We start from the raw sequence: 16,212 nt of genomic DNA, 5'->3' as shown, positions 1-16,212 counted from the left end.
GCAGCTTCTGACCTCTGGCATGAACTGTGAGCATGGCATCAAGGCTGGACCCTCATTACTGTGATTCCAGAAAGGCAAAACCTCGTCTGCAGACAGATTTCATATTGGGAACCCAGGAGTGAACACACAAGATTAGAAACATTGATGCAAGCCTTACTGCTACAGTATTCATACCTCCCAAACTTTCTCACATTTTGACACCTTATGGACACAAGAATCGGGGTGTTTTACCATGACTTCATGCAAAATATCAACATTTTGCACCAACAGCTGGTTACAACAAGAAGGTTGTGGGTCCAAATCCAAGCTTGGTGTCTTACTGGATGGAGTTTGCATGCTCTCCTTCTTTCTCCATCCAAACACATGACTATTAGGTAAGTCTGTCTCTTTAAGTTGCCATTAATTGCGCTGTATCTCTATTTTTCTCTACGATGGAATGCAGCATTTTATTGCAAACCATCAACAAAATACTGCCTTGCAACAAAACACAAACTAAAAACTAAAAATATATTTAGATTTCTGTAAAATAAACTCCAGGGCAGAGATGCAGGTTGTCGTTAGTAAAAAAAGGAAGAAAAAAAAAAAGTAACTAAATATTATTACACTGCCTTTGCACTGGAACAGTAATTTACTTGTAAGTTTCACCTCACCTGAACAGGCCTTTGGGTTGTTGACCTACTCTTTAAAATTTCGATTTACGATGTGCAAAGACACCGAGGTACAAGCAAGATGATGAGAAAGCACTTAGCTGGACGTTTACGAGTTGAAACATAAAGTGTTTCAACTCATAAACGGTTCACCAGGCTGCCATGCAAAACTGCAAATGAGTTTATGTAATGGGTTTTTACCTGCTTGCAAGGCTGGTAGGTTTAGGCACCACTTCCTGTAACAGCTGGTCCAGACTTTCTGATGCATTTCAGTGGTCGTAGTGCATCAACATTCTGTTAAATCAGATCCTGGTTATCAGACCAAGATAGCGCTGTGAAAAAGTCTGTGCCCTCTTAAAGCTTTCTTCTGTTCTCGCTTCTGTTCTCACATGTAAATGTTTCAGAGAATCAAATAACTTTTCACTCGAATGGCTGCCAAGGCAAATTAAAGCATTATCAAACATTCACGAACCAAAACAACACTCCAGGAATGTTGAAAAATGTTGATTCTACATAATGCCCCTTTTATGTTGGAAAAAAAGTTGATTTGTTTCTATGTGGGAAAGTACCTGCAATTGTTAAATCATGACGTAACAGTGACTAGCTACATGTTTTGTTTTTTTTCACCACCTCCACCCGGCCTGATAACTGGCAGGCCAATAGAATCAATAAATCAATTAAATATATTTTGTCAAAACATTCTGCTGACCATGAACATAAAAAGACCTAAGTCACATCTTAATCCCTAGAACACTTGGAAATAGATTCTGTTGACTTAAGTTGACAAAAATACAACTCTTAAGGAAGATGTGTTTTTCATTGCAGCTAGCATAAACATTAGCATTATGCTATGGTCAAATAAAAGTGTTAGAAGTGAGATGGTCTGGTGAAGCCTCTGATTTAGCATTGAGAAAACTTACTATAATTGTTGAATGATTATAGTTTGCAGAATGAAATCCAAGACACCCTGGCAAGCCCACATCTAAATGTCTCTAAAAGTGAAGCTTTCTGATTGGTCTAGTTAAAGTCTGATGGAGATGATGATCCAAAAATGCCTGTACAGACTTGCAAGCATATTTTATCTGAGGTTGTGTTTTGGGTTAGATATATGAAAGTGTTTCCCACCAAGCTTAAATAAACTTTTCCAGTTCTGATGAGAATTTTGCACAAACAGGGTTAGTGGTTGAAGAATGCGCTCAGTTTCTCCTCATCCTCAACATTTCTGGGCTCCATCTTAAATCCTGTTTGGGTTAGGAAAAAAAAAAAAAACTGCCTTATATTCACACTTGAAAACCCACTAATTGTTTCTAAAACTCTCTGCAGTTGATTGCTGCATTGTCATTAAAAACTCCAATTTATTAACAAAACAACATCTAATTACTGCTGTCATGCTCTATGCGTGTGCATCTACTGTAAACACACACAGATGTAATAAATCCAGCTCCGCAGCTGTTACTGTAGAAGTTGCTGGGAGCGCTATGTGTGTGCACGAGGCTAACTTAACTTCACTGGAGAACATATTACATAACACTGAGGACATCATTAAGGGCAATGGCATGCAGACAGGAGCTGTCCTACTCCTAGTTTCCACCCCCTGCCTCCTCCATATTTCCTGAAAGCATCTTGGGAGGGGTGCCCTTCAGCTGCCCACATCTCATTACATGCAGATCAACGTGGCCTGTAGCTTCCTGCTGACATTCAATTAGGCTCTTTTTCCCATCGTTTGCTCTGCCACCGTTACTCCTGCCACGGCCCCTGCTGTCATTTGCTAATTATTCTAAAACATCCCTCCAATTAGAGCTGAACCTGTTCATTATAGCCACGACGCCCCAGTGAGCGCGCCACACCTCTGCTGCTCTGCCGGATGAAGATTATTATGGGGGAAATGACATGTTTGCGATATTCAGAAAATATATAGCTTGACTGGTTGAGAGTTGTGGGTTTAATACCTCCACCCCTGAGCTGCAGACCTTTGGACTTTTTGTTCTGGATAGATTTTCCCACAGAGTTTGCATCTGAGTCAAGCATGAACTTACAGTATGTGAAGCTTCAGGATATTTTTTGCATTATTTCTTAAGTTAGATCTAATTCAGTGTTGTTAGCCTCCCACCAGTTACATTGTCACCAGACATGATGTATTAAATAAAACCTGCGCTTTTTGTGTACAAAAACAGAAAATATTGGTACATGAAAATACAGACTTGGTTGATTTTCCACATTAGAGAAGGAAAAACAATCCATCTCCATGTGTTAGACCAGTTTTATCCCAGAATAGTGCATGACCCAGTATTGATTTTCAAATTTCATACTTTAACCTTTGACTTTTTAAATGGGGAATCGAATAGACTGGTCAAAACATGACTGAATTCATCTACACCATTTGTATTGACTACAGAATATTTTACACTTGTGTTTTACAAATGTCTCTTTTTTCCAAAGAAGGGCTTTTTTTTTGGCATACAGTTACACATGCTCTCTCATAATTTCATCCTTTGCACTATCACTATGCACACATTTGATGTAGTTTCATAAAAGTATGTTTAGGCATCTTGATGATGATTAATTATCACAGACCCCCAATTTTCCCTCCATAGTTCTACAATAAACACCGACAGCATGTCTCTTTTTAGAACCAAAGTAAAAAAGGTCAGACGCAGGCTTTTAGTTACTGATTTAGCTCAGAGTGGATCGATGACGTGAGAAACACCGGGGTTATTTTTATAAATCATGCATAAATCTGAAAGCCAGGAGGTCTTCAGGAATGAATGTGAACAACAATTAGAATGCTAAATTTATTGTAGGCGATTAGTCATGTTAGTGACAGTCACTTTTAAATGCAGTGCAATGAAATTTCATCACTTGCTTATTACTGAAAACTAAATGGTTATCGCGCTAATGGGTTGTTTTTAGAGCGGAAAAATGACTGTGCAATCAGAAAAATCACATTTTGGCTGTTTCAAATCATATTTTTCTGCTTCCAACTCGATGATGTAAACATTTTAGGGAAATGCTTTTGCATCTTATCAGACAAACAGTAACGAGAATGTTAGAAGTTTCCTGAATCTGACCACTTTTACTGTTAGTCTTTTATTTTTTTCACAGTAAAAGTTTAAATACGTTTAAATCCTAAGTGATCTTTCTGCGATCTTTAAGAAGAAATGACTTAATAATTTCTCACTCCAACTTTTTCTGATGACAAATGAAAACATCCAATAACATTTTACATTTCAAAACAGCTGCTTCGAAGTGACATTTTGAGTTTCTTAGCCAACTATTCTTGTCTCATGTCTCTGATTTGTAACAGTTAACTCTCACTACAGGACGCTAGCTTCTGCACATCTGATCACTATAGTTCTCTTCACTGAGAGCTGTGGATGCAGCTGAGTAAGCAGCTAGCGACAAAAGACATCAGGAAATGCAAACTCCTCATAAGGAGATAGGTGACAGAAGCTCCTTCTATACAACGCCCCTGCTGGCAATAGATCATACAATGGGCATGATAACTCATTGAGTGCAGGCTTAATTCATCCTATTACACCATCTGTCTCAGCTGTACTGTGCACTTACCTGTTATTCATCAAGAGACACCAAAAGAAGACCAGAGAGTCTCTTAACTGAGAGTTAAGGCCTGCCAGTTTACCAAAGTTTATATACTTTTTCCTTAATCCTCAAGTCCCTTCCAAGTCTCTTTCTTCAATACAACCACACATGTATAAGTACCTATGGTATACAGTTGCTGTTGTTCTGCTGAAATCCATAACGAGAATACACCAAACCCGTAACCTCTAATTTGCGACTTGCAAATCTGTGTGCGCACAACCATGCAGTGGATATAAATAAGACAATTTTCTTTCAATAATAATTAATTGTGAGTTTGACATTGCATACCTTCAACGAAGGATAAAAAGTGACGAAAAAGATGTTTCTCCAAAGTACTGGTGATCCAAAACACACCAGCTACTCCACCTCAAACCAAGTATATGAATAATATACTAAATGAAGGTTTTGATATAGCTCAATCAAGCTCTGGATTTTAACTTAAAGCTTCATAACGTCTGAAATAAAACAACAGTGAGTCACAATTTCAGACTCATTGCCAGTTAAACGCCAGGGCTCTCAAAGTTGACACAACCTGTTGTTGGGTTAAGGGGCAACTGCTTTCCACAAAGGGTCAGGTTGGTTTAAATTATTCTGTTTAGAAACTATATTTTTTTATTTACTAATTTTATATCATGGCAAAGAAAAAGCAGAGCATGAAGAACAGTTCTGTAAGCAGAGACATGCATCTCTCTGCCTAAAATGTGCACCTTATTTAAGCTGCAGGGATCTAATACATTTGAAAGTCCTCTAACAGTTTCAGAAGGAAGCTGCAGTTCCTCTATTTATTAAGGTTTCCCGGATGTTCTTCAGAAATTTGCAGTTTCGTCTGTTATTTGTGGTTTCTTCATGTTTTCTGAGTTGAGCGTTACTAGGTAGCATAGACAGTGACAGTTTAATCTGCACTTGACTCATGTGTGCACAGTTTTATTAGCATTAAACATGCACCGACAAAAAGAGCATACACTATTGTATTAAGTGGTATTGAATACAACAAAGATCTAGCAAAAAAAAAAAAAAAGTCTGTGCTGAAATGCTGAAAAAATACAATTAATCCAGTTTTTTTCAAATAGACTCGACTCCTGCTGTCGCTGTTAGGAGTTACTTTTTACGGCAGCAGAAAACGTGCCTCAGTTGAATGGGAGGAAATGAGTGGTTAGCATCAGCATGACCACCAGCTGCCACTGTGACCAGACAAAACTCCTTTGGTACTGGTTCTTTCCCTCAGAATCTGTCTTTCTTCGTGAATGCTCGTCCTTCTTGAGCACTTGTCCTTCTAATGAATGTCTGTGAATGAGTCACACTTGTTACCGATTTAACAGCTGTCTTGTTTTCACTCGTGGTGCATGAAAATCAACATGTTTTCTCAAAAAAAAAAAAAAAATCTCTTAGTTCTCAAAAGATTGCTAATAAAACTACTCTGTTTCTTGTATAAAACAAAATGTACATTCAGGTATTTTCTTGCAGTTGCAGAGAAAATGTGCAGCTTTAAACGCTAAAAGCAACATGTATCATTTTTAAAAAAAATCATTTTAAGCATATCTGCAAAGCTGAGAAAGTAGAGCTAAATTAAGTTAGATACTGAAGCCAAAAATAAGAAGAGGAACATAAGGTTGGACTGAACTCTTAAGCAGAGTTGGTTTCAGTGGCAGAATTTTATAGTGAGCTGAGAAGCTTTGCAGCTGCAAGCACGCTTCCACAAGCTCATTTATATGAGGAGAACTGTGGGTGCACTGCTGTCAGATACAATATGTCCCACACTGTCACTTCATGCTCTCTAAATTATGATTCCTGCTGCTCCCTCCATGCAGGGGTTGCTGCAGAAACACGTTCAGATTTATAGTAAATAAAGTTTATCCCAAAATCAACTCAAGGGATGTCGCTGTTAACAAGAATTTGTCTTTTTCCAGAAGCATTATACACAGACGCCATTGCCAGAAGCATTTGCTTGTCTGCTTTCACACACACACACACACACACACACGCGCGCGCGCACACACACATATGAATTTGAGTGACATCTCATTTATAGTCTGTGGTGTTTATGGAAATCTTCGGTCATTCTACCAATTTATCGAATTGCCAAACAGAAATGCGTGATTTGTCTCTCCAGAGAGCACGTTTCCAGTCCTCTGGAGTCCAGTGACATGATTACATCCAGCACTTTCCAGTTAATTTGCGGATTTACGACTCTGATGCAGTTGCTCAACCATGGAAACTCACCTCATGAAGATCTCCATGTACTGTTCTTGAGCTAATCTGAAGGTCACATGACATTTGGAGGTCTGTAGCCGATGACTCTCGAAAAATGTGGTTATCTCTGCACAACCCATGCCTCAGCATCTGTTGACACCACTCTGCGGTTTTATGTTGCTCATAACTTTGTGACATAGTTACATATACTGTAACAACATACACTCTGACATTCATATGTATCCAAACCTAGAATGTAAACACAAAGTCCCTCTTCAAACCTAAACGTAGACAGACGCTGTTTTTCTTTCTATCAGACACAAAGATAAACAAAGAGCAGCAGGACTGAACTCTAAGCTTTAAAAGAGTAAAAACAAGACAAAGGTCAGAGGTCAGAGGTACCAGTAACATGTGGCTTCTATTAACACTTCACGGGACACAGATGATCTCGCAGAGGGGAAGTATGTTTAAGTTTGATCAGTATTATAATATAGTACAGCTTTTATTGATGTAAACATTATTGGTGCCGGGTATTACAAATGTTACAACAGCACCATCTTGCGGTCACTATAAATAAACTGTTGCAACCCACAACCTGTGGGCTTTTCCAACAAGTTTGGACATGCGGATATTTAATAACAGTTTTAACAGTATTGAGAAATTCCATAAAAAATAAAAAAATCTTTTAAAATTTTGTGGCAATTCTGATTAGGAAAAAATAAGGGGAATAAATCTTAAATGTCAACAAAAATTATTTCAAGTAATACCTTAGTTACAGACAATAAAAACAATCAGCTATAGACTGAGGCTCTAAGCACGTGTCTGTAATATCTACGTTGACCACCGGATGGCGACATCTGCAGCATTTGCCTCATTTTCTTTCCAACGACTTTTATTTGCCATCTTCAGGTAATGTTTTGCCTAATCAAAGATTTAATTTTCAAAAACAGCATTCTGATACTTATGACAATTATTTAAAAAAGCAAAAGATTTTTCTTAGCATAATATTACATTTTGCTGTTAACGTTCTAAGTAAATCATTAATTTTGCAAGTTGACGGCCTTTGCTCAAAGTTTTGCTATATCAAACGAAAGCAAAAGTAGCGCGGCTCTCTCACGTCAAAACACGTCTGTGTGACACCCTGTAACATGTGCTCGCCTGCTGCTTTACCACTCAAGAATACGTCAAAAAAGGCGGTCCTTTGTGCATGCCGGAGCAGAGGGTTCATATCCTGCTTCATTGCCGTGAAAAACTCTTAACTGCATTCCCTCCTTGAAAACTGTCAGGACGTTACTGCGCTCAGCGGCATGGAGGGGACCAAAGGAGAGGAGCGGCAACCGGAGCAGGCGGCGTCTTTATTCGGGACGTCCGAGCTGGAGAGCCAGAGGATCAGCGCAGAGCGGAGGAAGAAGCGGAATCACCGCTGTAAAATCATTATTGGGGTATGTGACAGAGCTATAAAAAAAAAATAAAAAAAAACTTTTTCATCACGTCAATTACTTACAACTAAAATGAAGAAACTCAATATCCTGTTTTCAAGAATCTGCAATAATATAGATTTTAAAGTTTTAATGCCTTCTTTGAAAAAAAACCCCTGCAAGCCCAGAGTTCAGTTTAGACTTTTTTTTGCAATTGTTTTATTGGTTAATCATTGCTAAGTTGCTACAAATTTCTTTTGCACTGCAGCGAAATCTCGATAAAGTGCAAAAGCCACAGCTTTCATGTCAGCATTTTCACCTTGTTTGCTTTGCCCGTCATTAATCCACAGCTGTCACAGCTGAGACTGTCAGTGGTGCCAGAGACTAATGTGGAAACTAACTGTTTTCACTCCAGTGCAAAGAGACAGAGGCCAGGAAAGACCCCACAGGTGTCCTGCAGTTGTTTCTGTGGAAAGCAGAACCAGACCTCACAGCACAGTTTGTGGAAATTCATGAACAAAACACTTGAATCACTCTGGGCATTGACGGAGAAATTAAATTGTTCTATTTGTAGTTTATTCATGTTTTTTTTCTTTTGCCAATTTTCCTTGAAAAATGCTGTTTTCCAGTTCATTAAATTCTTCAAAGCCAAAATCTACCCTTTTACAGGCTGTCAATGCGTCATTAAACAACATGTTCTTTGAATCACAGGCTAATTTCAGGGCATTCACATTCTTTGAATTTTCACACATAAATGTGTAAAAATTCACACATTTGTGTGTGAATTTTGATGCACACATAAATATGCATCATTTATGTGCCCATTTTTGATAACCAAAAAAAAGGTCATTATGAAGTAGCAGCACAACAAAACATTTTCAACACTTTCTCACAAATTAAAATCTAATGGCTGCGATGTGTTTTACTTCAGCTTTCAGTCCTCTTTTCCCTGATACCCATAAATAAAAACCAGTGCACCCAGTGAACTACAGAAGCCCATATAATTAGAAAAATGGAATCCCCCTGTGAGTAATGTCAGTATAAATACAGCTGTTCTGTGAAGGCTTCAGATGTTTGTTAGGCAACAACAGGGAACAAGCAGTTTCATGAAGGCCAACGAACACAGCAGACAACTCCGGGATCAAGTTGTAGACAAGTTTAAAGCAGAGTGGGATTATAAAACTATATGTCAGGCTTTGAATATTGGAGTCTTCAGTTTACAGTTGATCTAGAAATGTGTTGGTAACACTAAAATCAAACATTTCGGCTTACCTGCAGAGCATGTCTATTGTGAACACACCCTGCCCACAGTGGAATATGGTGGTAGTCATGTCATGCTGTGGGCATGCTTCTCTATAGCAGGACAAGGGAGGCAGGGTAGATTTTGGAGAACCAAAATGTTGTGATGCGATGGTTTAGATCAAAGTTTGCTCCTATGCTGGAATGGCCCAGTCAAAGTCCAAACCTTTATCCAATTGAAAACCTATAAAAAGTCTTGAAAATGAATGCTTACAGATTTTGTTCATCCAGTCTGATTTGTCCTGAGATATTTTGAAAGTAGGAAGGACACATTGCAATCTATGCGTGAAACTGGTAGAGACACATTACAACACTTGTCTGTAAATACAGAAAATGTTGGTCCTCCAAACAGCTTTCGACTAAGTTCAGATGCACACCACACTTTTCAGATATTTATTTGGGAAAATAAATTGAAAATTATGTCTCTTTCTCTTCCACCTCCAAGTTATTCACTGTTTTATTTTGGTTTATTTAAATCACCCCAAATTTAAGTGACGACATAGCATGACTTTCCCAAGGCATTGTGTTGCTTATGTAGAAATGAGCATGAACACATGATGTCTTAATTCTCTACTGGGTTCAAAACTACATCTGCCAGCAACCTGGTGCACTGTTTTTTTCTTTTGTAACTCAGAATCACAAAATCACACTTTAAAGAACTGATTTATCAGCAAATCATGCAACTATTACATGAAACTGCATCTTAGACTAAAGTTTTAGATCCCAGTGTGCATAAATGCCATACTGTTATTCAGTCAGACACATACTGCATACGTTGTGTGTGTGTTTATGCTGACACTATAAATGCTGCTTACAGACCCAACTATGTGCCACACTTCCTGGGTCATTTTTTAACCTGGATTAGAGTCCACCCTTGTTATTTTGTATCACCCTTAAAGAGCCTTTTACTGCCACAGTCAAAGGTTTCTCCAAATAGCCTCCTTTATTAATAAGCAAATAGACTAACCACGCCCAGTCCAAGCGGAGGCAAATATCTGCAATAGCTTTTATTTTTAAAGCGCAAAAACCAATGACTGAAAACTTTAAGTAAAATTGTTTTTTTTATGTTATTTGTATGCAGTTAAAACATACAGATACGTAAGTAAATACATATTTTTTATTCCAAAATCCACCTCAGGCGTAAATTATCAATGGAACTAATTTGTTCCATTAAGTTACTTCCTTCTGACTGAGTTATTTTCCTTCTAACTTAAGCTATAAACCACAGAAACTCCAGATGTCTGCTTAGTACTGTAACCAGAGTCTAGACAGTGTAACGCTCCATGACAATGCATGTATTTGGACCAATAACAATTTTACTCTTTGAAAAGGAGCAACTGGGATTTTCCTTCCAGCCATTGCCCCAACTTGAGGAAAATTTGTTCAACACCGGCAGACAATGGACCTTAGTCTAGGTTTTTCATTCTGTAACGTTCACTTTCAAAGTGAACTTCAGACATCACTCTAACCTGGCAATCTAGGGTTCGTTTTATAATAACAGCTTAACCTGAAAAAATTTAATGAACTGAAGCAGAAAAGTACCACTTAGAGTCAGACTTGTAGGTGTGAATGGGACAAACTGTACTTTTACTTCCCACAAACACACTGCTTACATTTTACGCTCCCACGAAAGCAAATCAATCTATCCTGTCTGCTCACCTCTCCCTAAAAAAAGAAAAGAAAAACAACCAGACACCAAATACACATAACATATTATCATAACTGTCTAGGAATGCCACATTTGTAAGTGTGAATCACACTAAAAGGATTTCTTGTGGTTGATAATTCCACCAATCCTGCTTTTTGACAGCCTTGCAGCACACTAACTGTGCTAACTGTGAAGAAGTATGAGTTTGAAATATGTTTTTTTTTTTTTTTTGCTTAACTTGTAAAAGAAAATAAATAATCACAGACTAGCGTTTTTTTCCTGCGGAAGTGGTAAATATGTGGTGGTCATCTTAGTAATGAAAGTATTGGCTATAATAACCTCACCTATTTCATGACAATTTATTTCTATCTTGAACTATGTTTAATTTGAATAACTTAATGTTGCTCCTGCAAACTGCACCGTGTGTTGTGATTTAAAATATCACCTCCAGCAAAGTGATAGCACGATGGTCAAAGTTAAAAAGCAAAATATAACTTCTCACAAACAATATTTAATTCTGGCTACACAGAAGATGCCAAGCGGTCTCAGACTGCAGAGCAAGTAAACAACCACAAGAACCACTGAGGGTCTGTTTTAGGCGTTGCTGCCAGTGAGACACGGCAGTACGCCCCCATCTCTCCATAAACAGAGTGTTTTCTTTGAAACGCCCATTTAATTACAAACCCCTCACTCTCCAGAGCTGCTGTCCCTCAGCAGATGAAAACTCAGCAGCACTTGGTCCACTCATTTTTAACAGATGAAGATTAAATATGGAGACAGCTGGCGAGCCTCAGATCATAAAGTTGAACAATGTATGAATCACAGGACCGGATGTCAACTTAGTTTTGTGGTTCATAGTTATTTATTTGAAACATGTTTTCTTTATTTCTAGGATGAACAGATTAGGAAATGTTAATGTACAATTCCAGTTATTTTTAAAAACAAGAATTGGTTGGTAAAAATGTAGCATTTTGGCCCCAATAACAAGAAATATCCTTGGAGGTGTTATGGAGAAACTTTCAAAACTGTAGCTGTTAAGTTTGCCAAAAATAGTTAACAGTAAGAGAGCCAGTCACCGTTTCAGGCTTTTGATTTTGAAGCCTGTAAAGTTGTATCTGTGTGCTGCTTAATGAATCATGTACTCTGGTGACTTAAACAGCAACTTGTTGTCTTTGTTCAGGTTGCACTGCTGTGCTTACTGATTGTCATTGTGACTGTGGCGATTTCACATAAAAGTGGCTCTAAGAGTACAGGTAAGTTTCACAAAGACACCCAGTTTTCTGACTTTTTACAGTGTTGATTATGAAGTTTTTTTTTGTTTTTTGTTTTTTTTTGAGGATATATTTTCTAGGGCACATGTGTCAAACTCAAGGTCGTAGGATAAAATCTGGCCCTTCGTAGCTTTTTATGCGACCCTCTTCCAGACTAAACTTTAAGTGTGCTTAAATATTATGTGTAAAACCAAATCAATGCAATTTTTATATGTTTACTATCAAATCATATCAATCAGTCCTCCAGTTTTTTGAGAATTATTGTGGAAATTCACACATCAACAAATCCCCGCAGTATTTTGCATAATAATTGCGAGTTTATTGCAAATTCCTTCAAAAATTACCAAAAAGGTTCTAACTTGTACTAAACACCTCCCTCAACCTTGACTGATGTCAGATTATAGCAGCATGTCATAAAAAGTCACATTTACCGTCATACATAACTGCAAATATCGCAAATATTTTCAAATTAGTACAACAAATTCCTTGTTATTTTTATTGCAAAAACTAACAAAAAGAATCACAAAATCCTGGAGGAACTGAACATATGTTCAATAACAATATTTAATTTTAAGAATTCATTCATATTTTAACAGTTTGTGAAAAGGTTTTATAAATACATTCTGGCACAACCGGCCCTTTCAGAGCATTCATGAGCTTGATTTGGCTCAAAACGAAAATGAGTTTGCCACCTCTATTCAGTGCAGGGCAGGTGCAATGCAAATGGCATTTGTTAGAGCGTTGCAACTGTTAAAGCTTCACTGGTAATCATCCTGTGCTTGGCAACCTGTTCCAGTTAAACAGTTTTTAAACAAATGTTATGTTTCAAGTGGCTCAGAAAAGCCTTAGCTTAAACCCATCTCAGGAACAGAAAACCAGAAATGCTAAATGATTTAAGGATGACCGTAGATTCTGGTACTGTATTCAAGGTGTTGGCTGTCATTGTGGCTTTCAATACTGTTGACCATCAGAACATAATGAGCAAGTTAATGAACCCGTTTCGTTTTCTGGAACAGTATAAGTAGTACTCTGCAATGCTTTCATACAGATGTGTCACTTGTGAACACTTCGTTATTTCATCCCAAAACCTCATTATGAGGCAATGTTTTGTTTCTATACAGTCATGACTTTTTATCATGACAGTATAGACTCCCTGTAATGCCCTGTGTGTTTGTAAGTCATATCTAAAAAATAGATATGCGTTCCTAATTTTGACAATAAGGAAAAGCAAGAAATATATCTTAACTATAGAACCTAAATAAAATACCTTTTAAAATTCCCTATGATAGGCAATGAAAATGCAATTTCTGGTATGACGTAAATATTACCCACTCTAATTATTCTCAACTAAACCAATTAAAAGTGCACATATCATATCTGAGGCACATGATGATATCATGTGATATCATAATTAATTAATGATACCATAATATAATACATTAAATATTTATTTAATGTCTAATAAATTCATAAATAATTTCATAAAGTGTATTTGTAGTTCTAAATCAGGATTTTTAAACACTTTTACCTTGTCAAAGTAGTTATCCCTGTCATGTAGTGTCCAGATCGCTCATAACCAAATATGCACATTAGGTAATGATGTCATCTAGTGATTTTTAGGACAGCCAATAGCGACTTTCCTTGCTGAGGCGTTGGCAGCAGTGTTCAGTACAAGATATAATAACCCTGGTGCCTAGAAAAATAGTAATATCACATTTTCAAGAAAGTCGAGAGAAAAAAGATAATGAAAAAAACAAAATGAAAGGTATCAGTTTATAACCCAGTTTTCCTCCAAGAGAAGTGAGTAGACTGTAGTGTTATTCCTAACCCATTGGCTTAGCTAGCTTAGCTACAGGCTACTGTTAGCCTCCTTTTCACTAACACTTAATCAGGGAAAGGAAATATTTAACAAGATATGCATATATTTGACTTGTCCCTGTACCTTTTAGCACACTTTACAACAGGTGAATATGAGTCACCAGCTGCTCTACCTCCCCATACCAGAGTAACTTCTCCTCGCTATCTCAGCGTAGAAGGTGAGCTACACTGTGTTCACTGATATGCCAGTTAGCATCACTGCAGCAAGGCTACGGGGATTTCTCTGTCTCTCTTGTAAACTCATTACTGACAGAGATTCAAACAATCAAAATATTATTAATAAAAAAAAAAAATCAAACAACAGTTCCAGGAAAATGGCATCGTACTAGATGCTAGATGAATAGAGCTGGAGTATCATCGTTTAGGAATGTTGCATTGTTGATTAAACCAAAAGATAGTAGCTGGGTAGAGTATCCAGACTCTTTTCTCAGATAAAAAAAAAAGCATTTCTGTTTATTTATTTTGTTTACTGAGGAAAATGAAATTCTAAAAGCACTATATGTGAAGTATACTAGATATAAATCCACTATGCATAAATAAATATATATTTTTAAAATATGTAGGGGTCATTAATGATGATAAGCATGCTGTACCATGCATTAATAGCCATACAGTTACATAAAAATAATATTTTCTATTGTTATCACAACAGTACCACAAAATATTGCTATAAAAGTTCATATTGTCCACCCCTTCCATCCATTATCTTCATATTCTCTTTGATTTCTTGTCATTTTTTTATTCATGTTTGAGGAGTTGATAGATGGATTTACTGGGCGACAGGAAGAGTACAACATGAACACAGTGACAAGAAAGAGAAAAAGCAAATTCAGTGTTAACAGTTACATTCCTCTCGTTGCCATGTGGGAGAAGGCCAAAGCGACGGGACAAAATCCACACATGAACGAGGAAAACATCCAAAATAAACAGACAAGGGTTCCGACTGTGAGGAAAAAGAGATACATTAGGGCCACCATGCAGCATGACCCACTTTCAAACTGTACAAATGATCCACTCAAGTCAGTCAGCTCAGAAACCCTTGAATCACATACAATAGCTACCTAAAAATCAAAGTTTAGGAAAATATACTTTGCTAAGCTGACATGCTTTGGTATTTTTAAATCTCATATGATCAGATGCATTGACAAAACTGCCAATTCTCAATTTTTTTCATTGTTGTGTAAGCTAATATAAATAAGTGCCTCTTCATGTTTGTTTTCTAGTCATTACACTTTCTTCTATCACTAACCGTTTATCTTTGACTTCCTCTCTCTTGTCCAAATGTTTCAGACCATTTCAACACTCCCACAATCTGGTACAGGAGAATTTAGCAAAACATCCTAAACATAAAGTGACATTTCTATTTTGACATTTCCAGAAATGGATGCATTTGGAAATAATGATTCATATCAGTACTCAGAAATGACCTACAGTCCAGATAATTGCATTTCAGCAGAATCAGTGAGGAACTTAAACAGAAAAAAATGTTTGGCACTAATTATTGTCATTTGTCCTATGGTAGAGTTTTCAAAGGCAGAAGCAGCTACATAAAGGAATAGTTTGGGGATTTCCAACCAGGAATATATATTTTCTCTCTTTAGTTTGAGCCCAACAATAACCTTATTCCAGTCGAGTATTTCTAACCAAAACTTGATTCCAACATGACTTAATTTCTCAAAATTCTGTCCACTGTACACCATAACGACAGGAGGAAATTTATCAAATAAAGTGATGAATTACTTGCATATAACTATTCAGATCCTTTGCCTAAATATTCCAGATTAAGATCAGGTGCTTCATGTTTATGATCATCCTTCAAATATTTCCACAAATTCACTAGACCCACCTGTGGTAGATTCAGCTGATTGACCCTGAGTTGGATGCAAACACACTTGTTTATATAAAATCTCAGGTGAGAGCACATACTAAACTACTAACCAAGCAGTTAATACAAAGGAAGTGTCTATATGAAATTTCTTTTTAATTATTAATGCAAACTGTGAAGCATGGTAGTGACAGCATCATGGTGTGGTTGGAACTGGGTAACTAGTCAACACATAAGGTAAAGTTAAAGCTGATTTTACAAGAAAACCTCCTCCAACGTGCTTTGTGAAAGACTTTAACTTAAATCTAATTGAACATTCATGTGGGGAACGAGGTTGCTTTAAGAAAAGGCTTTAAATACTTAGCAATTTCTTCTTTTGTTTTGTTTTATGTGCTACTCTGTGTGGAACTTTTAGTATAAAGGTACACAACCCCAT

General features: G+C 37.1%; 1 protein-coding gene across 1 annotated transcript in view; it reads left to right on the top strand.

Annotated features, from left to right (window-relative positions):
* The first annotated feature begins 7,481 nt into the window (after nt 1–7,481).
* The window catches only part of enpp1 (ectonucleotide pyrophosphatase/phosphodiesterase 1), a 33,707-nt gene continuing 24,976 nt past the window's right edge, over nt 7,482–16,212 (top strand). Inside the window, exons 1-2 of the mRNA XM_088001801.1 lie at nt 7,482–7,879; nt 11,983–12,055. Coding sequence (XP_087857927.1) covers nt 7,745–7,879; nt 11,983–12,055 — 208 coding nt within the window. The 5' untranslated portion in view covers nt 7,482–7,744. The remainder of the gene's footprint in view (nt 7,880–11,982; nt 12,056–16,212) is intronic.

The sequence above is a fragment of the Poecilia mexicana genome, unplaced genomic scaffold (genome assembly GCF_051168715.1).
Source record: "Poecilia mexicana isolate PSO_F unplaced genomic scaffold, ASM5116871v1 scaffold_21, whole genome shotgun sequence".
NCBI classification, from domain to species: domain Eukaryota; kingdom Metazoa; phylum Chordata; class Actinopteri; order Cyprinodontiformes; family Poeciliidae; genus Poecilia; species Poecilia mexicana.
This window is presented reverse-complemented; position numbering and strand designations above follow the sequence as displayed.